Source organism: Xiphophorus hellerii, chromosome 5 (genome assembly GCF_003331165.1).
Source record: "Xiphophorus hellerii strain 12219 chromosome 5, Xiphophorus_hellerii-4.1, whole genome shotgun sequence".
Classification (NCBI taxonomy): domain Eukaryota; kingdom Metazoa; phylum Chordata; class Actinopteri; order Cyprinodontiformes; family Poeciliidae; genus Xiphophorus; species Xiphophorus hellerii.
The window spans coordinates 22,036,254-22,062,808 of record NC_045676.1 but is presented as its reverse complement, the minus strand read 5'-3'; the positions used below and the strand labels follow the sequence as shown (position 1 = coordinate 22,062,808).

The 26,555-nt window shown below is 40.5% G+C and overlaps 1 protein-coding gene and 1 long non-coding RNA gene across 3 annotated transcripts; one reads left to right on the top strand and one right to left on the bottom strand.

The window, feature by feature from the left end:
- Nucleotides 1–643: 643 nt before the first annotated feature.
- On the bottom strand, nt 644–26,467 carry jupa (junction plakoglobin a). Of its 2 annotated transcripts, XM_032564305.1 has the most exons (16): nt 26,321–26,460; nt 15,290–15,339; nt 13,564–13,731; nt 13,225–13,478; nt 12,837–13,075; nt 10,577–10,778; nt 10,129–10,273; nt 9,876–9,979; nt 8,837–9,175; nt 8,357–8,509; nt 8,137–8,256; nt 7,549–7,699; nt 5,433–5,554; nt 5,237–5,273; nt 3,094–3,214; nt 644–1,586 (listed from the first exon to the last, which is right to left on the bottom strand). In XM_032564305.1, exons 2-15 carry the CDS (start codon nt 15,300–15,302, stop codon nt 3,096–3,098), a joined length of 2,166 nt encoding a protein of 721 aa, XP_032420196.1. In that variant the 5' UTR covers nt 15,303–15,339; nt 26,321–26,460; the 3' UTR covers nt 644–1,586; nt 3,094–3,095. The 2 variants fall into 2 exon arrangements, with proteins under 2 accessions (XP_032420196.1, XP_032420197.1); XM_032564306.1 differs by lacking the exon at nt 15,290–15,339 and having other exon boundaries at nt 26,321–26,467.
- On the top strand, nt 15,658–17,350 carry LOC116720850 (uncharacterized). The gene is made up of 2 exons (XR_004339469.1): nt 15,658–15,771; nt 17,247–17,350. It is a non-coding gene; the product is annotated as an uncharacterized LOC116720850 (long non-coding RNA).
- Nucleotides 26,468–26,555: the final 88 nt, after the last annotated feature.

Here is a 26,555-nt window from a genome sequence, read left to right as displayed (position 1 = left end):
CAGAATGATAAAGACTTTCCATTTACAAAGGCGTGTTCATCTACAGATATCAGGGTTTCCCACAGAAAACTTTCCCTGGGCTTTAGGGAGGCCTTCCAGCCAGCCGCCATGGTTTTGAGTTATAAGGTTTTTAAAGTTGACAGGAAATTTGAAAATATTACTTGATAGTTATGCATTTTTGGAAGGCTGGGAAGATTACTACCTAAACACTACCTATAAAGTCTTTAAAAAAGGCTATAAAAAAAAAAAAAGATAAATTAACAATGCTAAGCCTGGTGGAGGTACAAGTAAAGCCTGGTGGCCCACCAGGCTTATAATACACCTGGATAGTCAGAGTTGACCTGTTGTACAGGCAAAAGGTGAGTGTGCCAGCCATCCAGTAACTTCATTCTTTTTAAAACTTAATAGAATTCACCAATATAATAATATAAATTATAATATTATAATTTAGTAAGAAAAAAATCTACATCATGGATTTATTGTTATTGCTTGTATTCATGTTGCATTTGTTGTAAATTGACACTTTAAAGAATTAAACTGTATCAAGAAAAATGTGATTTTGCATTACCACCTACGCTAATAATGGATTATGACATATTCATAATGTTGGGCTTTTGTAAACTGTAAAAAGTATGGACAGAGATGCATTTTTAATATATCATTTATTTTATTAAACAAAATCTCAGTAAAAACTCTTTATGAAATAGAAAGCAAGATTTCCCTGTCAGTAGTTCGCTGGCAGCTGCGGGGCCATCCGGACTCCATCATCTCATCTCCAACAATCCTCGTTGTGATTTCAACCACAGCTACAGATCAGTTTCTCTTTAAAATTCACTTCAAAAACAAACAAACAAAAAAAAGACATCTCTGCTAAATTTATGGAAGATATACACTGAAGTTCTCCCAAGTGAACAACTTATAAAAACAGTAAATCAGAAAAGAAAAACATCTCCAGTTTTAGTAAAACAACTGATTACATAAGAGTAGCCAACAGCTCAGGTCAGGTCAGGTCAGGTCGCTTTAAGCATCTTTGTTCCCTTCTGTTGAATTATCACACCTGAAGAACAAGTTAGTGAATCGATTTCTGGCTCGCGGCGGGAGAACGACGACGGTACAAAGTGTCAAAACTACAGTGATGTTAAAAAAAAAAAAAAAGGCCTAAAACAGAGAAACGAATAGGTGCACTGTGCACATTGAGCCACCTCTGGCAGTGTTCTCAAATATTATTTCTGGATTGTTAAAATAATAATAAAAAGTAGGCTACATGATTATCATCACAAAACAAAAATCTCTTTGGCATAGACCACCCACCCAGAAGCCTAAACACATTCACACACACGAGCATGCACACACTTCTAAAAGTTTTTTTTTTTTAAACCAAAACTTAAAAGCTGTCATTATTAAAAATCAATTATTCTTTCTATAAAAAAAAACACAAAGTTGAGCCCTGTTAAGATTATGAGTCCCATATTTGACGATAATTGCATATTTTACAGCAGGTGGAGAGCAGAGGGAGTGAACGTTTTCTCTTCTCTCTACCACAGAATCCCTCTTCAGGTCTTCAGCCTCTCGTCCCGTCCAACATCCTGTCAGCAGAAATAGTGATGATGAGAAAATGATCTGATGAAGGGTTTTCTGCAGCATCTGCAGTTGGTTCCTTCAAACTTAAGCTCAGTCACTTGTGTGATCCTTGATATATGTTCATGCAAATTCATAATCAGAATAATTTTGGACATGTTCTGTCACATCAATTTGAAACTGTTTTTTTTTTACTTGACAAAAAGTTCTTCATACTCCAGTGGTCTTCACAGCCATAAACCTGCAGCAACTGTGACACTATGATGCCAATCCCTGAGATTTAGTTGCATATATGCTGTGAAGAATTAAGGTGGACTGAAATACAACTGGGAATGCAAACTGGTAAAGTGGTCAGTGAGTTGATATTTTCCCCCACTAATATTAGAGCTGCTGCACAATATATCAAATTTCAGTCGTCATCTCAGTTTTAGTCAGATGAAGATTAATAAATGTGTATGTGGAAGATGACAATCAATTCTAGGAATATTAAATAATAGCATTGCATTTTTTCCCTCACAAGATCACAATGATACGTTTTACCAATATTGTGAAGCCCCAATGGAATCTACATGGAAAGAAATGGACCATCTAAGCACAGAGCATTTAAAATAGTTTCTATTATCCTTTTCCCCATCTGAAAATATTTGGTTTAGTCTCGGCTCAGAGTGATACTTTGTTCATGTCCAACTTTATAACACCACAGTAATGTAGCAGTCAGACCAAATTATTCTCACTGCTCACACAAAGCAAACCTACTGAAGCTGCAGAGAAATGTGTAAGAAACCTGGCAGCTAAAAATAACACAATACTGCCATCAACATTTATATTTCATATATTTTTCATATTTAGTTTTTTTTTTTGAGAATCGATTCTTTTTGTCTGTTAGTAAAACTATTAAATTAGTCTAAAGAACGAGGCATCTTAAAGTTGTTTTCCAGATACCATCTGATATAAGATTATAAATATTAACTAAATGAGATAATTCCTTGGTCTTTATTTGCAAAACGGTTCAAATTAGCATCGATTTTCAATTCTTGATTTGAACTGAATTATAGATCTAGACTTAGAGCTGCGATAAAATGGTCTGAATCAAATAACATTGTTGTGTTGTGACGGTGCAGTCAGACTGTGTTCAGTAAAGGTCAACCTTCACCTTCAAGTCTTTTTAGAAACTCAGCAGCTCTCAAATGAAGCTCCATCTTCCCTGTCCTGAGTAAGAAAAGCATCCACACAGCATTATGCTGCCAATGCCACACTAGGTGCCACAGTACACAAAGCCATTTGTATCTAAGCCAAAAATCTTAATTTTGGTTTCATTCGACCACAGCAGCTTCTTCTGTCTTCATGATCTTCACATGCCAGCCCTTCTCTCAACAACGTCCAATATTATCACTCTTCCATAAGAGCCAGATTTTGGACACACACAGCTAACAGATTTTAGCAATTCTGTCCACTTTGTGTTCATCATGAATCCCAATAAAAATACACTGAAGTTAAAATGCGTCACATACTGACCGTTAATAATCAAAGGGTCTGTTGTAGTTCATTCCTTGAAAGTCTTCCCCCATCATTTGTCCGTCATAGGCATCCATTGGCATTTCACCTTGGTATGCATAGGGTGCGTAACCGTCTGGTTCTATAAGGAGTTACATGTTTTTATTAGTTCCCTGCTGTATTTACAACCCCTGGCAAAAAGTATGGACTCACCAGTCTTGGATGAGCACTCATTCAGACATTTCATGCTGTAAAACAAACTCAGATCAAAAACATGATACAATATTAAGGTCGTTCCAAAGTGCAACTTGTTGGCCTTCAGGAACACTCAAAGAAATGAAGAGAAAACATTGTGGAAGTCAGTGAATGATACTTTAATTGACCAAACACAGGGAAATAAATATGGAATCACTCAATTCTGAGGAAAAAAGTATGGAATCATGAAAAACGCATAAACAAAAGACCATTCAAAATACATCACTAGTATTTAGTTGCACCACCTTTGGCTTTTATAACAGCTTTCAGTCTGTGAGGCATGGACTTGATGAGTGACAAACAGTATTCTGCATCAATTTGGTGCCAACTCTCTTTGATAGCAGTTGCCAGATCAGCTTTGCTGGTTGGACCCTTCTTGTGGACCATTTTTTTCAATCTCCACCACAGGTTTTCAATTGGGTTGAGATCTGGACTATTTGCAGGCCATGACATCGACTGAATGTGTCTTTCTTCAAGGAATGCCTTCACTGTTTTTGCCCGATGGCACGATGCATTGTCATCTTGGAAAATTATGTCATCATCACCAAACATCTGTTCAATTGAAGGGATGAGAAAACTGTCCAAAATGTCAATGTAAACTTGTGCATTGATAGAAGAATTAACCACAGTCATCTCCCCAGTGCCTTTGCCTGACATGCAGCCCCATATCATCAAGGACTGTGGAAATTTGGTTGTTTTCTTCAGGCAGGCCTCTTCATAAATCTCACTGGAACGGCACCAAACAAAAGTTCCAGCATCATCACCTTGTCCAATGCAGATTCTTGACTCATCACTGAAGACAACTTTCATCCAGTCATCCACAGTCCATGATTGCCTCTCCTTAGCCCATTGGAGTCTCGTTCTTTTATGTTTAGGTGTCAATGCTGGTTTTCGTTTAGCTTTCCTGTATTGAAATCCCATCTCCTTTAGGCGATTTCTTACGGTTCGGTCACATACATTGACTCCAACTTCCTCCCATTTATGCTTCATCTGTTTAGTTGTACGTTTTCGGTTTTCAAGACAAATGGCCTTAAGTTGTTTGTCTTGACGCTGTGATGTCTTTCTTGGTCTACCAGTACGCTTGGCTTTAACAACCATTCCATGCTGTTTGTATTTGGTCCATATCTTGGATACAGCTGACTGTGAACAGCCCACATCTTTAGCAACCATGCGTGAAGGGTTACCTTCCTCAAGAAGTTTCACAATCCTCTCTTTTGTTTCAAGGGACATTTCTCTTGTTGGAGCCATGGTTCTCACCACTCCACTTCGTCCAGCAGCCCTCCAAGGTGTCATGACTGCAGGTGTTTTGAACTGCACACTAACGGGCACATCTAATCTGGGGCAGGTGTCCATTTAGGGAAAGGAAATAGACTGGGTGTGTCCTTTTTTTCTACCTCCAATTTGAGTGATTCCACACTTTTTTCCTCAGAATTGAGTGATTCCATATTTATTTCCCTGTGTTTGGTCAATTAAAGTATCATTCACTGACTTCCACAATGTTTTCTCTTCATTTCTTTGAGTGTTCCTGACGGCCAACAAGTTGCACTTTGGAACGACCTTAATATTGTATCATGTTTTTGATCTGAGTTTGTTTTACAGCATGAACTGTCTGAATGAGTGCTCATCCAAGACTGGTGAGTCCATACTTTTTGCCAGGGGTTGTACAACAACCGTGGATATCACTCCACATTTTGAGAAAAGTGACAAAAAAAAAACCTAAAAAGGAAAAAGAGAAATGAGAGCAGGGACAGAGATTAAGAGAGAAGATGCAAAGTTTGTAGCTGTTATTAGAGGGTAGTAAAAGAAAATGATGCAGTGTTAGAGTGTTAACATGTTGGTGCCCTGCTGCAGCTGCACCATGTCCTGCAAAATGTGCTGCGTTTGCGCATTTAGGGTCACAGCTACTCACCATCTTGATAGCCTCCTTCCAGGATAGTGTTGTGGGCCTGTCACAAGAAGGCAGCAGTCAGATACAAGCTACAGAGTTACATTTATTCACTTGTTCAAGACTAGATTAACATAAAAAGATATAACTGTCTATTTTAGTACTGATGTGTTGGAGATAGAATGTGGCATTTAGACAGCAGAGGGCGCCACACACTCACCGACTCCCAGGCTGCAGGGTCGTGCTTGAACAGAGAGTGTGTGAGCTCCACGGAGACACGCTTCTTGTAGTCGGCGTTCTTATCTTCGGAAATGCGGTAGAGAACAGCAGCAGCGTAGGTAGCTGGAGAGAAAGAATCAAAACGATCAGTGATCCACAAATAAACAAGAATAAATGTCGAAACAGAAACGGACTTCAGGAATGCCTAAGTCGAACTTCAGGAGTACACCCAAGTCTGTAAAGGGCAGTTGTAGGTGTAAATTCATGTTGGAATCCTAAATCAATTTACTGCATTGAATATAAAATATAAGGATCTAAAGATTAAAGTTGTGAGGATTTTTTTTTTTTGCACTAATTGTATTTCTGTATGTTGTTTGGTTTGAGCAGAAGCTTGGCCTGGAGCTTTCACAACCTATTGGGTGTTAAGAGATTCAGTATTGGCCTCTAGTCTTGCTCAGTGAGGAGTAAACATAAGTTCCTGCATGTAAAGACTGTCAGTCATTCAAAGGTAACAAGTTTGCCTCTCAAAATGTAAGGAAAGGAAGTGTTGGTTTTGTCAAATTAACAATCTTTGAAGTTGATTCAAGCTGATGGCCGTCTCTACTTCCCACACCGAAAGATGACACCAAACTGTAACTCTGTCAGCTTTTTGCTACACTAAAACACTAAAATCACAAATCAATCTGGAATAATAATAATAATAATTTTAAAAAACTCGTATTTTGGTAGCTACTTTTTTGCAGTAGTAATTAAGTTCAGATCAACTTAACGTTGGGTGGGTGGGAGAACCCCAGTTGGCCCTGAATGTTTGAGGGTTGTGGATGTAATTAGAGCAGCCGCTGCGGTGCAGCAGGGGGACATAATTTGGACATGAGTCATTAGAGTTTCTACTCCAACTGTAATATGAGAGAAATTAGTTCACTTTAGAATAGGGCCAATATCTTGCTTGCAGCTGGGGAAGTAAATATAACAGGCTGTCGAGGAACATCACAAAGTTTAATTTAACCTTATATTAGATGGCAGAACAACCTTCTGTCCGGTATAAGTAGCGAGTTATACTGTCTGCCTCAAAACAGATCATTTAATTGTGATTTAAGGAGCTTAGCTGGTGTTAAGATACCCTAACTAGGGTGGTTGGTTATCACCAACTATGATAAATCAGCTCAGTTAACTTCAAATAACAAACTTCCTTACTTGTACTGCATTGAATTTGAGTGAATTTTCGCTGAAAGACGGAAAGCCGATGGGATAAAAGCATTTCTGTCAATTCCATGCATTCAAACAGAAAAGCTACATACACACCAAGTAGAGGTTGCACTCTCCATCCTGGTTTATTGAGCCTTCAGAAGTGCACATAAGTAGGTTATCCACCATGTTTCATATAGGCTGTAGCCATACTGAATCTAAGCTGGTCATTTTTGGAGGTGTTCTGGTAGGCATTTTTACTTTATCCAACTTTAAACTGTGAAGATCTGACTTCAGTGTAGAAATAAAACAAACTTTAGTTTGTTCATATGGGAAGCTATGAAAACAAATTGTTAGCTTATGGTCAGCAACGCTGATGTTATCTTAGCTGGTGTAAAGCCATAGGTCTGCTCTGCTAACTAACGTTTTGAGGTTAGGTAGCACCAACATGTAATACCAGAAGTTAAAGCTTTGCTAGCTTAGCTGGAGTAAAGGTATTTTGCTAATTAGCTTTGAAGTTGGCTAGTAAGAAACCACCAGCTCCCAACTTTTAAGCCAATTGTTTTGGTTTCACATGCAAACTGTAGGGCATGTAGGCATGACTTAAAAATAGGATATACCTTGGAGATTCACTTCTTGGCATATATATTTAATTGTTCATTAATAACTAAGAAGCTACTAAGCAGAAGCAGTTATGGAAAATAATTTAAAGTCAGTATCTAAAATAATGAGGTAATATTTAAAATCTTTGTTTGCGTTGGTCAACACAATGTTAGGCAGAAGTGATACTAGAAATGATAAGTTGAGGCCAAATATCTGGAGACTTCTCATACAGCAAGTTCAGCTCGTCCAGAAACTGATTGTCTTTCCCTCCTGTGACTCATAGCAACATTACAAGAAGCTAATTGAGCTGTGATGCCTAGGAAGCATACCAATGCCCTCATTGTTAGAGTGCAGTAGCTCCATCAGTGGAGATGAAGCTCCCTCTCCATCAATAGCTTCAGCACACTGTTTGTCCAGGGCCAGCTCACACAGAACGCCTGCCGCCACACGCTTCACGTTCTCCACCGGGGAGTAGAGGAGCTGCAGAGACGAGAATACATGTTAGAGGGGAAAAATAATTCCTTACACATTATTATTAGTTGACAATAGTCATGGGCTGGTTACAATGTCACGGTTTACTACCCAGCTTTTAAAATGTTTTCTGCACATGGTTAAATGTCGTCTTAATAAGATGCCAGAGGTGAAGAGTAATGCTGTAGCTTTGCTGCACACTGCCAGTTAGCTGGCTGAAAGAAGGATACTAAACTTTTTTTCTTATTTACATATTTTGGCTTCAAGCCTACATATGAATAATTATTTTTACAGTGGAACAAATTGTCTTCATGAAAATAATTGGATAAGACATTACATTTCTTATAGGATTCTTTTGAAAGCACCATGATAAATTGATATTTTGACTTGAGGTAATGCTGTGAGAAGATGACTGACCCACTATTGCCTAGTTCTGAGTTTGTTACCTGGACAAAGAGTGGAATTGTGTCCAAGTTGGCAATTTGACTTCTATTTATGGGATCTCTTGCCAGGATGTGCAAGGCTCCTGTGCAACCCTCCACAATCTCCTCCATCCTCACTCCATCCTGAGATTGAAAGATCAGAGGTTATCCTTGGAAAAGCAAGATTTTTATTTTTATTTTGTTATGTCTATCGAAGTAAAACAAACCAGAATCCGTCAGGTACCTGGTAAGCCTGCTGAGGGGATGAACCAGATTTCTGATTGTCCTGGTGGGCCTTGAGCAGCAGGTTGACCAGACGGGGGACGGCGTTTGCATCTCTGAGGGGAGCCTGGTTTTCTGGGCACAAGGCCAGGTTGCGGAGCAGCCCAACAGCAGCCTGCAGAGGGGAAAGAGGCAGAAAGACACTGTTAACACACTGTCCATAATTGATTTGTAACTAAGAGTAAAAAATGGGCTTTTGCTTTTGTTTTAACTGAACCATTTCCGTCTGACATGCTCCTTCAAGCTGCGAGACGCTTTGTCCACTTGGACACCGTCATTAACCATCTGTCCCTTCATTTACCTTGGAGTTCCTTGATGATGATTTCTTTTAAAATCTATTTCAAACTTTAAAAAAACACCAGCCTATTGTCTACCTCTCAATTTTCTAAACCAACACTTCAGCAGAAGCACACTTTTCTCTCCTTTAAATTCATTTGTCTACCTTGATGACTGGCCAGTAGTAGGGCATGTTGAGCAGCTTGACGATAGCTGGGATGCCGTAGTGGTTCCTCACGGCGTGCTGCGCCAACTCGGCGTCCTGGTGGCGTGAAGTCAGATGTCGCAGGGCGCAAACCGCCGGCTCAGACACATCCTCCTTCTCCCCGGCACGCAGTATGGCGTGGATCAGCGACTCGACACCGTTGTGTTGGGTGACCAGAGATTTGTTGTTGCTGTTGTTGCACGTGAGGTTGGACAGGATGCCAGTGGCGCAGGTGAGCATGTTGACGTCGTCTGCGCTGAGGAGCCCCACCAGAGTCTGCAGCAGGGGTTCAACTCCTTCCTGGATGGGAAGAATAAGGCAGCTCAGATCGGTCGTGTGCTGGATTAAGGCCGCGACACACTCCATCCGAAGCGCCAAAATCGGTTGTCGTTGACGTAGGCGTGTGATAAATATTGTGTCATTTTGTTTGCAGAGAGGCCCTGGGTTGAAGTATTTTGACAGAGCTCTGTGCGAAGTGTTGTGTGACTGGTTAGAAGTTTGTTGCGGTGTTTCATGTGGAAATGCGCTCTGACAGCACTGTTGATATTCCTCTTAAACTATCTGGGTTTTGTATCTGCAGGAGACATGAACACTTTTGACCAACATTTATCTGACGCCTGGAGGAATTCTGTACTTTTGTTCGATTCTTCACTAAATAACTCCCATATGATTGGCAAATGGTCAATTTTCCTGGATGGAAATTGGAACGTTGTCGATCACAAAGGAGGCTGTCTGCAGGAAAGTGTGTTGCTCTCAGACCGTTTCCTAAAAGCAGAACAGAGGAAGTGTGGGGGAGGGGAAGGAAACACTGGCGGGTAGGGGAGTGACGTATACTGAAGCGGGAGCGGTGTCCCCCATGTGGTCTACGCCGTTATACAAAAGGTGTGTACAAAAACTAATAGTCCAAAACCACTTGACTGCATGTTGACTGTTCAGATTCGGATGAAGTATGTTGTTGGAATCTTTAGGCAAATGAGGTGCTTAAGAAGTGAATTAGGACCTGCTTTGTTGCAGCATCGGACAGGTTTCTGAGGGTCCACAGGCAGTTCTGCACCAAACGCTGGCTGGAGCCTTGCAGGTGTTTACCAAGAGCCTGCATCCCACCTGAGGAAGGAGAAGGAAAACTCAGTTCTCAACGACATCTCATAAACGCAGATTCAGTGTGTTAGGGGCATCAGTGCTGCCCAAAAAGCGCGGCCAGACTCCCCTGCACACACAGGTTTTTTCTCTCACATACTGCACACGTTACATACCAGCCTCAACAATGGCTGGTTTGTTGCTGGGGCACACAGAGAGGACTTTGAGGACGCGGCTCGTGGTCCAAAGCAACTTCTCGTAGTTGTAGGTCTTCATGATTTGAACAAGACCTTCGGGACCTCCGTTGGCGAGAATGATCAGCTGTTGCACAGAGACGCAGCGTTAAAGTACGGCTTCTACACAGTTCAGAATCATCTTAATCTCTACATGAGGAAACAAAAAATATCTCAAATCAGAAAAACCGTAGCTTGTCCAGGCAGATTAACCCCACTTAAACCCTTTCTTATTATTTTAATCATAAAAACTTAACCGCACCCATGCTGTCACCTGAACAGCTTGGTTCTCATGCCACACCCAACACTAAACACCTTCCTGCTGCAGATCTTGGCAGCTCTCCAAGTATGTGTCCTAGCTTCAAGAGCACAAAGTGTAATAAAAGCAGACCTTGCTCTCCTGGTTGCCATATGACAGCAGCTGCAGACAGTCTGTGGTGATGGCCAGGAACTTAGGGTTGGTCTTCTTCAGCAGCGGGACCATCCTTTGCAGTCCGTCGGCCAGACGCACGGCCATCTTGGCTCCCTCCTGGTGCAGCAGCAGGTTGTGAAGTGTGGTGATGGCGTAGAACAGCACAGACTCTAGCGGAGAGCTGAAGACAAGAAAATTCACATTATTACAAAATCCTACCATATTTTAGTCAACTAAGTTTCCTGTAGCTATAAGTTAATATGAAAAAAGGAAATCAGAGAAAAACCTCTTTAGGTTGACATACAACTTAAAGGAAAACCGTTTAAGAAAGAAGAAATTAATCAAAGAATGGAGTTGATTAATAGCCAGTTCTACCTTTTTTTTTTTTAACATGGCTACAATTATATCTGATTGAGTTCTCATCTTCAGACATTTATTAGTGCATAAAAGTGATAATCACCTATATGATTGACATTCTGGCTGACTTTTTATGAAGTTTAGTTTTGATCCAATTTTCACATACGAGAGTAGTTGACAATACTTGTATGTTTTCAGTTTCAGTCAACAAAAATAACATTTCATGAGGCTCTGGAACGCGCCAGAAACATTATGTTCTAATATGTTTCAGTGAAACTTCTGAGATTTTAAAGGAAACAGATAAAATCAGCAGACCTAAGCTGTCTGAGAAAATAAAAATGTGGCGATGAAAAAGAGTGACGTACTGGGTGTGGATTCCTTTTAATATCTGTGAAATGATGGAGGACGTAGGCTGAGTCAGAAGCAGCAACACTAAGAGAGTCACTTCCAGCTTTCATTCAGGCCAACAAGCTGTCGCTCTGCTGAAGAAAGTTGGATGCGACCAGTTCATTGCACTCCCAACCCCGCAATTAAATCTAATAAACTGGATTTTTTGCATTTTGTTTCCTGTCCTGGTTACTGCCGATGGAACTGAGGCAGTGGCTAAATGTTTTACAAACAATGTTTCTGTGCAGGGGAAATTCTTGGGAAGTCTTGACATGATTTCATCTCAAGAATGGGTGCAACATTTAAGTTTTAAATTAATCTCTGAATGAACTCAACAACTCATATTGTTGCTGTGCCATCTGCCACTTTATGCCAGCTCCACCTGTATCGACAGCCAGCGAGCAGCTTTTTAAAAACTGCATAAAAAACAAATAAATGGAGTCAGTTGATTTTTGCGTGGAAGACTTGCAAGACATTTTGTAGAATTAACAAATTTGTGTTTTCACCACCAATATGAGTTTGTAAGCCCTTACAATAGCACTAAGCTAAAGAGAGACTGCGTTGGCTGCATCAGTTTTGTGTCTGTGATGGCGTCTCGGTTCTGCCCATTGTTCCCAAATGTCCTCAGCCTGATCGAGCCTCACAAAGAACGAAGTTAAACCAGTAGTCATTACCTTTTATGACATTCAAAGAACTGCCCTGCGTTTATGAAGGAGCAGGACATATCTTCTCTATGTTTTATTCTGCATTGTATTATGAGCCAAATTCTCAAAGATGTGTATTAAAACTGTGTGGAAACATACCATCATTAGTAAGATGCAGGTTTCTTAAAGATTACAGCTGTATGTGTGGAGCGGAGTTTAGATAAGGCCAAAAAAAAAAAAATCCAACCCGACCTGGTTCGAACCCATAGGCATTGTGTCCAAGTAAATTAGTAAACCCGACATAATTTAATAAAGATTTTGCTGCTTTCCTTTTTATTTAAAAGCAGAGCAACTTCTCCTGTTTTTAGATTTAACGTCTTCCAGCTCCATCTTGTCGGTTGTTGTAACCACAGGGTGAGTCAAGTGAAAATCATCTTGGATGTGTGACTGAAAGGAGAACATCTCTGCAACTGCTCCAGCAGGACAGAGCTGTGTTTGTTACAGCCTGATTAACTTCTCCACCCTACTCACGCACTTCCTTTCCTCAACAAGCTAAACTACCTACTCCTCTATTTACACTAATAAGTAGATAAGTAAAACTTTTTGTGGTGCATTCATGTTTGGTTTTCCTTGTGCTGTACATCAAGCAAATAATTTTGGCCCAAACTTTTGGGTCGGGCTCAGGCCGTAGATCTAATCTCAAGTGCTGAGTGGGATATATCCTGAGCCAAATGATGTAGCTATGAATAGTTTATGTGATGTGCCGTCAGGACTTTATAGCAACTCAAACCAGGTGTGTGTAGAAAATGAGGAATAAAGAGCGGGACGTGAAGCCCATTTTCCAGCAGTACCTGAGCATGCGGACAAGAGCGGGGATGCCTCCTGACTTGAAGATGGCAAGCAGGCCCTCCCTCTGGTGGGACAAGTTGTGGAGGATGCTGGCTGCCGCCTTGGTGGTTTCCATATTGTTTGAGTTCTGCAAGGCCCGGACCACCGCCGCCACCATCTGAGGGGACTGCATCAGGGCGCGGCGGGAGGCCTCCTTATGGGTGAGCTGGTTCACAATCTGTGCCGCCTTGCTGACCACCACCTGTTTATGGAGATTAAATATTTAGGGAGGGGAGAGTTTTTATTTGACTGTTGCAATGCTAGCTAATATTTTTTGATGATAAACAAAATGAACCAACAAGCCAGATTACAGTGCGATTTAGCCTGGCTGCATGTCCCCGTGTTTATCACCTGATCTTCATCGTTGAGCAGCTTGGTGAGCTCCGGGATGGCCCTGGTGGCCAGCTCGGCATCGTCCTGGTAGTTGATCAGATGGATGATGGCCTGTTTGAGCATCTGGGAGGGCTCGGCCAGCCGCTGGACGTTGGTCATCTGGGACGGGTCTGTCTGGGTCGACAGGATGGTGGTGCTTTCTTCCATCGACTCGGGGAACATCGCAGCCCGAACACGCTGAGCTCTGCTCAGTGTGTACTGGGTCTCCAAGTCTGGAATACAGCAAGCGGTGGTCAAACTGACATCGAAGGAGAAATTTCCACAAAATTGGTCATTTTTACGATTGCTTTGTCTCACCGGGCTGCTCTTTGGTGACAGTGGTGGTTGTGACATAACGCGTGGTGGTTTTGTAGTCGCCGTCATCGTCTCTGATGGTGGTGGCTCCAGACTGGATGCCCGAGTCGTGACCGTAATATGACTGATTCCACTCCTTGACCTTTACCATGCCACTATCCATCTCGCTCACTGAAAAACACAAAAATAGGAAGAGAAGATCAGAAATGGTGCAGGTAGATTTAAATTCATGAGATCAGATCCCTTGGTTGTTTCAGACCGAGAGAGGTTTATTTCTGCCGATGGCAGTAGGACCACACTGAAGAGGCAGAGGAGCTCCAGTTTTTCACTAATTATCTGACTCGTTATACTGTCATGACTTGGTGACAGTTTTATGTTTTATAAATGAAATGTTTCAATATGTAAAAAAATATATTTTTATAAAAATTGCATGCTCCAACTTGAACAGAAATCTAGCTACTAGATTTCAGAAATCTTTGTTTCTGATGCCAAGCTGAAGTGAGAACACTAAAAACAAAATTATTCAGGATAAGAAAACTTATCGTCAAAGAGATTATTGACAACATTTCAGCCTCCATGTTATCAGAGCCTACTCTGATTAAAGAAAAAAATTATATTTTACTTAAATTTGATTTGTTAGTCATCAACCATTCTTGAACACAAAGTTGTTTCCAAAAGATGACCCTTACGCTAATACAAGAAAACAATAACTGAACTTTGGACATGTTATAATTAAAAGCCTGTCTCATAAATAGAGCCATGAAAGTGATCCTAACCTTTAAGATATTAAATAAAAAAATTATTTTGATAAAACTCAAAGAATTACTTTGTCTGATTTTAACTTTGTTTATTCTTCAGGAATGTAAATCTAGAGATAATAACGGCAATAATATTCTGTCAGTTTTAGAGGCGGAGTGTCAAATGTACAAATGCTCAAAAAGTTTGAACTGGGAAATAAACGGCAGATTTCCATCAAAAACGGCATTTAAACATCTCAATCAGTTGTGATACAGAGCTCAATCTGGCTAGCATACAATGTAATGAAATTTTATTCTAGGGTATAATTGCAAATGCACAAAAGCAGCAACATACTGACAAATAAACACACACAAAACAAAAGAACAAAACTTGAGTGTGGCACTGCAAGTTTTAAAAGAAATACTTTATTGTATTTACTGAAACATTTTTTCAGCTTTTGCAAACCTTCCTTCAGAGGAAAACTTGATTTTTTTAATGTTTCAGAAAAAAATATTGTATAATAATTTAGTAGATAATCAACTAGTTATCTGGCAAGTTAATTAACTTAATTCTACTAATTGATTATTTCAACAACAGATTTTGTTCTGTGTTGGTTTATAGCATTTATTCTATTTAATCACTTGTGACCTGGAGATGTCAGATACCAACATAAGAGAAGATTTGCTTTTCCCTTTATTGCAGTTTGAGAAGGTTTAAGCGACAGACCTCCAAGAGCCGCAGGATGGATCTCTATGATGCTAGAAAAGGTGACAATGATTTCAGAAATGACTAAATTTTACATAAAATTCAGGCCATCTTAAAGCATTAGACGAGCCAGACGAAAGAGGGAAACCAAATAACAACAATATGACGTGACTGTGAAAAGAATGCAGTGGATAAAAACGACAACATCACTAAAACAGGCAGCGAAGAAAAGAAATGCAGAGAAATTATATACACACACACACAAAAAAGGGGCTGAACGACTTACTGTGCATCTCCATCCTTGTCCGTTATCAAAGGAGCAACGACGGAGCCAACCTGAAATATGCAGAGAAATAAAATAATGATTTCCCCAGATTTCCTTCACTCCAAATGATCAAGACACATCTGACTACACGCCCATCCTTTCATGAATTACTAAGCATTCTGGCACGCTCTCTGCCTCCTTGCACAAGCGCTGTCGTTTTGCTTTCTCGTCTGCCACCGTGACAGATCCCGAGACGGACCCTCCTACCCTGCAGCCAGGCACTCTGACCTGAAAACGACAACACAAAGCAGCAGCAGCAGCAGCAGCAGCAGCAGCAGCAGCGTTGTGGTTCCAGGAGAAGGGAGGGCGAAGTGGGCGGAGAGACAGCAGCATGTCAGAAATTCTCAGCACCGACCTTTAACCCCCTGGTCCCCACCCAAGCAGCTTGAAGCAGCCTCCTGCTGACGTATGATGATAAACTCGCCTGTCAGGTTTAGATTCTGGTAAGCCTGAGTGTGTGTGTGTGTGTGTTTGTACAGTGAGCCGACACCTCGTCGCCCACAAAACATGAGAAAACACTAAATACTTCACGTTTATGTTCTGTAAGATATGTTCATATAGTAATCAAAACACAGTTTCAAACAGCTACAGTTGTGTAATTACCCACCAACCTCTCTTTAGGTTGCATATTTACAGTTACTTGCCAGCACATGCTCATTCTACACGCCTTGACATCAGGTAATCATGCTTCGTGCTACATTAGTTACTCAAACCAGATACAGCTTCACTCTAGTAAGTTGTTGAATTTGTGTGCATTTTGCAATAAAACCAATCCACCCCTTTGTAAGAAAAAAAAAACAGTGCAGTAGGACCTGGACCAGTGCATACGGTCTCCTAGTCAACGTAAGCGTTTTCTCTTCGTGCACTGAGATTCTTTGTGCAACGTCTTTATTTTCCGGAGTAAACAACCACTGTCGGGATACGGTCGCCACATTTCTGCAGCTCAGATGACATTCACCACAGAAACTCCCTTGAAAATCTGCATTTATAATAGCTGCCTGCCACTGCCTGTGACACATAACTAACTGGCACAATGCGTACACTGTGCTGCTTTCAAGTGCTTTCAGATGTTTGGCTGTTACAGACGGCTTTGTTAGGCAAATTGCCGGGCCACATTGTGTGCGTGTTTCATGATGGACTCAAGGTATACAAAGATTTCAAATAACAAGACAATGAATTAAAAAAAAAAAAGGATCATTCCCTGTAGCTGTTGCGAGACATCTGGTTTTAGCACGGCAGTAAGAATCTATGAGAATCTTCCATTATTACAACCAATAAAACAAGCTGACAAATGTACATAATGTCTAGCTGCTGCGTTGGCAGAGGGTGAGCTATAAAAACAAAGTCAGGGTGACAGAGTGATCAAAGTACAGGAATTAAAGAGGACCGAGACAAAGATTGTACAAAGTCTCAGTTCTTTTTTGTACTGAAAGTTGTTCAGTGATGTGTTCAGAATTTGGGATATTTTTAAACCTAATCCTGCTTTAGACCTCTCCATAACTCCCTCCCTGACCTGTCTTCCTTGTTCTTTATGATGTTGTTTATTCACTAATGTTCTCTCAAAATGAAAAATCTTCCCTAACCTGCAGAGTTTATGCTGAAACACAGGCCATCCTGGACTTTTTTGGCAGTAGAAGAGGAGAGGGAACTGAAAACAAAATGTTTCTAATCATTTTTATTTGCAAAACAGAACCATGTGCTATATTCTTTTTACTTCAAATGTGTGTGTTAGTCAAATCACATAAAATTCAACTTAAAACCACCGAACTTTGTAGTTTTTACCCTCTAAAATGCTTCCGTGTTTTCTACAACACATGCACCGTTCGCCTTCCCCTCCCCATCCTCCATGTTTCAGAGAAAATATGTGATCGTTTTGTAATGTTTCAACTTGTTTCTTTATCTCTGTTCACTTCCACAGAGATCAGCCACTCAGAGTTTCAGCTGCAGTGACTCTGGCATGATATCCCCACAGGACCAGGCCCCAGAGGATTGTCTGTACTTGCAGCTACATGATGCACTGACTCATCAAGTGTCCGCTGACGGCTGCTCTTACAGTCAACGTTCACGCTCACCTTTCCAAAAGGCGCAGCTTCAATTTACTGAAAAACATCCTCAATATTCACCAGCCGCTAATGGGAATAAATCGATTGATGCTATGAATAGCTCTTGTTAAAGTTTTGAAAGGCTGTTTTAAACATTGTTTCCCCCTCACACAGCATGTTGCCATTCTCTGGAAATCAGGGAGAGTATTTGGTGGTGCTTTGTTCCTCTTAGGCAAGGCAGCGGGTTCAGTCAACTAGTGCAGTCTAGTGACACGCCCTGCTGATCGCCTTGGCAACATACGCGGCTCTGTTTTGTTGAAGGTTTTATCTCCTGGCCCAACTCATGTCTGACACTGCAGACATTTTGTTTTATTTTTGATAAGATTGCTAAACTCTTACGGAAAACCTTAAAATCTTTCTATGATGAAAAGATTTAAAACGGAAGATTACAGTAAAAAGTAAAACTAAGAGTTAAGCTGGGCTTACATTTTATTTTCTATTCATCCTGCTGAGTTTCGAGTCTTATCAGCCAGTTTATAGTTAAATGCTAGGTCAGACTGTAAACTTCACACTGGACTTTGCTCTCTTCTAGTTAATAAGTGATGCCTTCTTTTCACTCGCACTTCTTTACCACCAGCACTACAACAGTAACACAGGGGCCTAGCTTTGGGAGAAACCCGCATTTCATACTCAGCACCTCCCACCCGTCTTGTTAGGCAACAGAATAACTTCAGGAGGCTTCTTCCAAAAAAAAAAAAAACTGCCTTCACAGTAAAACCAGGAATGCGCATCCGTGAAAAGCTGCCAGAGAGCAAGTTGCGACAGACAAAGCAGACGTGGACACTTTCCAGCTTTCGCTGCTGAAACACTAGTGTGACATTCCACGCTAACGCTGCATATTCGATCTGTCTGAGAGCGACGCTTCTGCTGCAAAAACCAGAAACATCTCTCACAGTTTCACCACTTTTATTTTAAACTCCTCTGACTCAGCCGTCACGTCAAAACTGCTGAAATGATCAGATAAGAGGACGTCTCTGCTGTGACAAAAGGGATGAGTAAGGCTGCTGTCAGTGGTGAGAACATGCAGTCCTGCCCCCGTCCCACAGGCGAGTCAAACAGGGAGTGTTTCCAGAGCAACAACAGGTTCCCGATAAGGGTGTGGCAGAGGATTGCGTGGGTGAAGGTGAATACACCTTCAGGGAATATCAACATTTCCAAGCATCTTAAAACCATCCCAGCAGATCTAAACGTCGCTGTCCTAAGCTCTTCTTCGTATCACAGCAGGAATAAATCAGGTTCCAGGGCCCCCGGGATGAACTCTGCTCATATTCCAGTCGTATTCCTAACAAGCTCCAAGGAGTTTGTGCTGATCTCTTATTTAGGTTTAATCCTTTCTGACAGGCAGGGTGGTAAGAAAAACATCTGAGATGTTGCTCGTCTCTCTGGTTATACACTTGCTTAAGAGCATTAGGCCCACACAAATCTAATAAAGCAAAAAAGTTTTAGGAAATACGCTCATTTGTCTTTTTGCCAACAACTACATGAGAAAACTTATCCCTATTTGGACTCGCTTACAGGCCAGCAGCCAACTAGGCTACCAGAGATCAGCATGTCAGGGGAAAAAAAAAAAAAAGTGAAAGCTTCTTAAAAACAGGTCATTTTTACTCAGCAGAATGCTAAAAATATTTGCACGAAAAAAAATGTGCGCATGTTGTTATCCAATACACATTCAAGTAAGAGGATCTTGTGTCTTTGTTGTTTAAAAAACAGGAAAAAAAAGTCTTTTACCCCATCTGGTATAAATCTGATTTCTCACAGACTTGCTGGTTTTATGTTTGGGCTGACAAGCAAATAAAGCAGATTATTGAAGCACACATCTGTAAAGCTTCTTGCACCATCTGGATCAGAGAACTACAGTATGCGACATACAGGCCACCCGCCACATCATGAACACCCCTCTTAAAAGGCAACCCAAACTCCTTAACAACACCCAGGACTTTAACAAACGTCCGGCACTCTGTGTCCTATCCTCCATGTTGTTCAATGTAGAAAATGTACATTTTGACCAAAACACTTTAACTTAGGCCTATTATTGGGATACATGTTCAATAAACTTTAAAGTGGATTTATAGTAGAAATTTTCACATTTCGCTGAAGCATTTTTAACGTCTGTTTTGGTGAAAGTACATTTTGGTTAGATTTACTGATGTAAAGCCACTGAACTGCTAGTTTTACCACAAAATTAATCTCTTGTGCACTACATAGCTTATTAAATGTTAAGATTTTACTGGAATTGCAATACTAAAGCTAGCATTAGATACAGTATGTCTCAGCTTAGGCTACAAAGCTGCATAGTTTGATATTATGTTCAAACTTTGTAGCTGCACTTTACTGTCATGTCATGAATCTTGTGCACTATGTAGCAAATCATAAAAAAATACAGTTGAAACTTGAAACGTTAGAATGCTAATGTTCGTAGCTTATTAGCTTATATGGCTTGATAAAGTCAACAAACATAGTTCAGATTAACCATTCAACTTCTGTGCAGTATTTCAGTACATCATGTGATCCGTGGATGAAAATATATATATATACCTGCAAATTAAAATCCTACATGAATGCTAAAAGTAAAAAGTTAGCTGGTTTTCTTAGGTCACAAAGCTGTATTGTTACCAATCCATCCAGTGAGAGCTATTTTTAGTAATTTACACAACTCTTCATCATTTCCCCACAGATTTTGAAGTTGTCAATCCCAGCAGAATAAATCCTAACATATTATGTACTAAGTCCACCTGGATGCCAAGCCACAAATTTCTCATCTTCTGCTTGGACAACAGTAACCGATCAGGCTGTCAGGGCGCACAGTTCGCTATGAATCAATAAGTGAGAATGTGAGAACAGTTAATGGATTTAATGTGGTGGGTGACAGGAAGTGATGGACAACCTTATCTGACTCACTAAAGCTGTTAGTGTGATCAGACAGAGGAAGTTTGTTTAGAGAAGTTAAACAGCTGCTAATTACTATGAAACAGGCACAAAGTCGCTGAGACATTTGTCTAAGCGCCACAAGCACAGATAAAGAGGCTCCGAGCTTGAAGGGCACATTTTTAGAGTGTTTTGAAGTGACCGTAATGTCGAGTGATAAAGCCAAGTCCATAGCAGTGCCAGGTTTAACCCTTCATATCCTCAAAAACAGCCAACATATTACGGCAATTTCCTTTGGCAACATTAAACTGAATTAATCTAAGCTGCTTATCTGGAAATAAGCCAAACAACTCTGTCGACCACTGACGGGAAACAAAATGGGCAGCAGCAGAATGGCTGAGAGTCCTTGTTCTGTCAGTTGATTCACTGCCGCTACTTTAATGAGTCAAATTAGGCCAGTGGATATAGTACGGTGGCTGTAAACTGGAGCGTAGCTGTTTACTCCCTCTGGGATCTGACTGTGAATCAAAGGAAATGTGAGAAGTCTCTGAGGAGGTGCCTGAGCGCAGACCAGATTCACATTACACCGACCTGATAACAAGACGGAAGGAGTAAAAAGCCGCAGTGAGGGCTCATTTGCACAGCCTGCACCGGAATAAAGTTCACAAAACAAGGAGAAGATGCATGTCCACAGACCGCAATCTTTATCAGAACTGACATAAAGAAAACGCCTGAATATTGAATACATAGTCGTTGCTGGGAGATTCAAGTTTTTCCAGGCCCCTTTTTGAATTTAAAAGAAGGGACATCCCCCCCATCCATGGTGTTTGGCTGATGTTAGGAAGGAAGAGGATGAACTGACAACACAGAGAGTGCCCTGTTTTACTTTGTTTGAGACTGAGAGGAAAAGAGTAGCCACATTGTCCCACTGACTTCTGCTATATTGAAAAGGAAACTACTCAAGAGTTCCCCACTGGGTGCGAACAAAAAGAGGACTGAAGCACATCATGATGGCTCTGTGTGTTCACAAGCCAAGCTTAGTGAACAAATCTGCAGCCAAAGCCCAGTCTGAAGGGCTGCGAGGGAAGTTTCATTTTGAACTGTCAATGCTATGAGTTAGAGTCTGCCTGAACTCTGAGGAAATGCAAAAGATAATACATTTTTCAGGTAGTAGGAGGAATGTGCTGCTTAGGATACCAGGGCAAGGGAATGAAGAGATAAGAAAGAACACAGAAAGTTTGTCAAATACAAGTTCAACGACTGAAAAAAGGTGTTCAAAATAAATAATTATCTTTTTAGTGAACATAAAATCACATGTAATCAAGTAACAACGACCGCTTAAAGTACTTTAATGATCTCAAAGGGAAATTACATTTTTATCGACAAATCCACAAACAAATCATGAGCCTCAGTTCCTATGACATTTAGAAATTACTTCCTATGTTATTCAGAAATATCCAACAAATACTCATTCAGTAACAGTTTGAGTTGTAGCATGTTTTTAATGGCTTTACTGCCTGCAACTGTGGAAAAAAGAACAATCATGAAAATCCTCTTTAGGGTCAGTAAGGAGCAATAGTTAGTCTTAAATATTTATTTTTAATTTTAAAGCTGTGTACACTATTATTAATAAAGTTAATGTTAACCCAAATCAGCTCAGGCATGACAGCCTTTTCCAACTGATAATGTGAGAAACCACATGATGAAAAAATGATAGTTGTTAAAACAAAGCAACATTTTATGGATGCTAGCACTAGCATGCTAAGGTTATTAGTTTGCTTAGCTAATGCCACAAAGTCACACAGTCCATTTGGATCTGTGTGAAAAACACTGGTACTGCTTAAGCATGCACCACATGATGAATTTAGTGTGCACTCTCAAGTGAACATAAAATTATATTTAAAACATCTAATAAACATTAGTGTTAGCATGCTATAGCTAATGGAAACTAGCTGTAGGTCACACATATCCTTTGACCAAGGTTATGAAAAACCTCTGTACTACTTTTATAAATGTACCATTTCATTAATTCATGTGGAGTGGCTCTGAAATCAATGCCAAGTTTTAAACATTTAATGTAGCATTAGCAAACTAAACACACTTGAGAGAGCTGTACAGTCGTTTTCTATCAATGTAATTTACCATCTCTGTACGCTACTTTTCTTGTGTTATTATAAATCTGTAGTAGACCATCTAGAGGATGAACAATTACAGTTGTCATACATTACAACTAAGCTTACGCAAATGTTAAAATTACATCATTTACTTCAAGGAATTAAACCCTGACTCAGAGCCCCCCGTAACCTCCCATGTATTTTCTGTCATACATTCATCACAGTTTCTGGATTACACAAATGTCAAGTTGCACAATTTTCACAACCCATGACTTCCTGGGAGACTTAAAAAGCAATGGACAAGGAGAACAAGACCAATGCTTCACATTTTTCCCCCAAAAGGTGACAAAACAAATCTGAAAGCAACGCAGTCTTTTTTTGTGGCACCTATCTACCAAGTAAAGCTTCCCAGTTGATTTCTTTCCGTTTCAGCCACACATCCTACCCGTCCTCACTCTTCTCAATATCTCATAGAAGTGTAACAGGGAGGAGGCGTACAGAAACAGCCACAACCCAACAATCATCCAACAGTGAAAAAATTTCTCTTCAATCAGACGTGGAATGTAGATCCCTCCCTCCTCACCACAGCAATGAAAAAAATTATCAGCAGTAATGTTTTCAGAGGAACAGAAGCAGAACCGATACCGTCGGGAAGCTGCGGGACTCATGCATGGTTAACTCAGGCATCTTTGCAGAGACATGACCTGAACCTGGTCGTACTCAGTGTGGTTTTTAAAACCGCCATGCATAGGGGAAAAACAACAATAATGTTATTGGTTAAGACATTTGAGCAAGTGACTTTTGATTCAGCTAACTGCTGATGGTAAATAATTGCCTTAATGACTTGTTGGCCATTTCCAACTGTACTTGGTAAACAATATACAGCTGTAAGAAGAGAATGAGTGTCAGAAACAGCAGAAATCTGTCCAATGAATGGGATATTTTTATGGAAAACAATTAGGTTATTGATAATGATAACAGAAGCTTAAGATAGCTTACAGTCTGCTCTTTTGTCATTTTAAAGCAATAAAAAGAACATTTTGAATACTTGCTGGCCCTGCTTCAGCAATATAGAACAGCAAAGAAAACCATAATAGTTTTAAATATTTGGACTGAAAGCTCCATTGCTAAATAAATATTGGTGAAAGGCAAATCTATGGACATTTTATTAGACTTTTACCGCACTAACCTCAATGGAAAACCCTTTGTTGTTCCCTCTCTATGGAAACGCTAGAATGCTTAACACGATGCATTCAAAGACAATGAGTGGGGTGAAAAGCTGTAACTGAGCCTGTGGAAAGTTCAGCGTTGGGCATCACTGGATCCAGACAGAAGCGGGTCCAGATCCAGGAGAGACAAAAACATAAACCAAGAGGTCAGGATACAAGACTTTCCCTAATCCCCTTTAAAAAGTGTAATGTCCGCTAATGTAGGACAGTATCAGGGTATTAGATGGAGGGGGCAGGGATTAGCACTATGTATCCACAGATGTAACAGCGAAATCTACTGTAAGTCACCCCCTGGGGACATCCAACCACCATCCCCCCCCCTCCCCCCCCCGAGGACAGACAGGAACAGCTTTCCAAACCTGCCCCTGTCTGGTGCCGAACTACGAGCCAGATTGGCATCAACCAAGAGAACCAAGTCCTGTTCGATCCTTGGCACACTAAGCGGCTCCAGCAGGAAGCTTTCGTTCAAACCCAGCAGGATATCATACACATGTTGGCTCTGATCCAGATGCGTTGTAATGACTGGCGATGATTCACAGTCAAGAATAATAAATGATACAATTACAGTTAATGATCCAAATGTCAACGCGGCAAACACGGTTGCAAATTAAAGATGTGCCGGCACAAGTTTAAGCCATTCTTAAACAGTCACAGAAGGTGTAGGGCACCTTGGGTGGACATTAGAGTTGCATAAAACAGTAGTCATCACAGGATAGTGTGTATTGCCAAGGCCTGTCTGGATGTGGTATTTTGAATTATACTCTCAATGCTGGGCCTTCGTGCTGTAATACTAGTAATGCTTCAGACCATGTGGGAGGAAGTTAATGGCTCTTAATGCTGACACTGGATGTGTATCTTTAGATGCTGAAGCACTTTGATAGTGGCGGTGGACGTGGATATGAAAAGTACCAGGAATGTGGACTTAGAAATCTATAACGTTACTGCAATTTCCAGCAATTGTATGATAATTTACATTTTCTTGATACCATGCAGACCAAATTGTTTGTTACTCCAACTAACAGCCAAAATGCCTCGTCTTTAAAAAAAAGAAAAAAAAAAGAAGAAAACCCACAGAAATCAGGAGAGCATCAGCTAAATTACCACTGATTTCATTTTACAATGTGCTGGTAATTTTGCAGCTTTGGTCATCAAGTACCTACCTATATTTAGCACAAAAAGAGGCCAATGTTTCTTACTGGTGAAGCGTCAATTCCCCAACATCCCTTGGGGATGTTGTATGGTGACCTTACAATGAACTGTACCAACCTGGGTACTCACCAAGTATCAACTCATTCCTGCCCTGGCGATGGTTTAGTGGTCACATATTGACCTGTTTGAGCCTTGGGGACATTTTACTGACCAACCTTCAATTTGTACCCGTTTGGGGACGTTTGGTAGCTAATCTGGCAATTACTGGTTAAGAGAAATTTTCTATACTTTCCTAAAAGTCTACTTATGAGTGTTATTTATCAACAGGAGGTCACTAGTACTTAATTTGATTTAATCATAATATGTCACACTTCATGAAAGTTATCTGGGATTCACCCAAATTTACAGGAACATTTACAACTTAAGCCTAAATGGATCAAATAATAAAACTATAGAGGCAAATAAATTGATCTGCACTGGTAAAGCAGATGATGTTATTGTGATATACACTATAAAACATTTTTTGTTTTCAGATTTTCTCATAAATGTTTAACGTTATCTTGACAAATAAAAAGGTTTTAAAAACGTGGAGGACAGAGGTGATATTTAAAGAAAAAACTCTTTCAGAGAAGATGAAAAAGAATATTGATCAAGGCCATTTTAAAAGAGCATAATATGCCTGATTCATTGAAAATTATTCTAGGAAAAAAAGCAGAGATAAATGAAGGCTTGCAACGCAAATGAAGGGGTGGGTTTTAGTGTGGTGTCTTCTTTCAAATGTCTGATCCAATGAGCTTTCAGCCAGAGAGCCAACATTACACAATATCTCTCTGCACATCCAAACTAAACTTATTTATGTTTGGCACTGGGAAAAACAGGCAAGTTAACATGTAAAAGTTTTTAAAGCAAATTACTGGAAACTAAACTTATGTTTTTCCACACACTATATCTAATATCTCCAAGTTTCTTCAAAATAGTGATCAGGTGGTTGTCAAAAATCCTCCGTAACATGTACTTATCATAATATTTAAGTATAAACGATCGAAAACAAACAAACAAAAACACCCCTGAAGCCTCTGTGGATGTCTTGACTGAATATTCCCTACATTTCCCGACAGAGGTAGGACTGATTCAACCTCACCTCACCTGCCACTTTCGGTACATACAGTAAAAGCGCATAAACCAAACGACATAGAAATGTAGACAATTAAAATATTTCATAGCGTTTGAGAAGAAGCTGATATTTTGCTGCGTAAAATCAACTTTAAACGCCACTAAACCTGTGGCCGCAGCAGGCAGAACAAGATCGTAGGAGTTCAAGGTATGCGGAAATGAACTCCAATATGGATTTGTAACCAACAGAAAGTGAGTTGTGATAATACGACCCTAAAATAACACAAACACATTTCTACACGTAAAAGAAAAACTAAATGTAAGTTGTTTTAAATAAGCCCACGCACAAACAAAGGCGGAGATATGGGGGGAAAACACATTGGGAGCAGTAAAACCAATGGGAATGTGATTGAATCTTACCTTTAGAAATCACACAATAGATTTTCAGATAATCCCAGGCCGGGGTCAATTCTGGGGGACACTTGTTCGTCTTTCTATAGACTTCTCTCCCCCTGCAAATGTCGCTCGTCGACAGCGGTCTGAACAAAAAAACGTAGTGAAAGGAGCGTCACCTCGGCCAGGCTCCGCCCCTACATGGCGCGACCCCACCCGGCAGGGCTCTGCTCCATGTCCCCACCACCCCAGTTGCTGCGTG

Coding starts and splice junctions, on each gene's coding strand:
- jupa (XM_032564305.1), bottom strand. Junction 9,176..9,875: donor CCGATGCTGCAACAAAGCAG/GTCCTAATTCAC, acceptor CTTCCCATCCAG/GAAGGAGTTGAACCCCTGCT. Junction 8,510..8,836: donor ACTACTGGCCAGTCATCAAG/GTAGACAAATGA, acceptor TCCCCTCTGCAG/GCTGCTGTTGGGCTGCTCCG.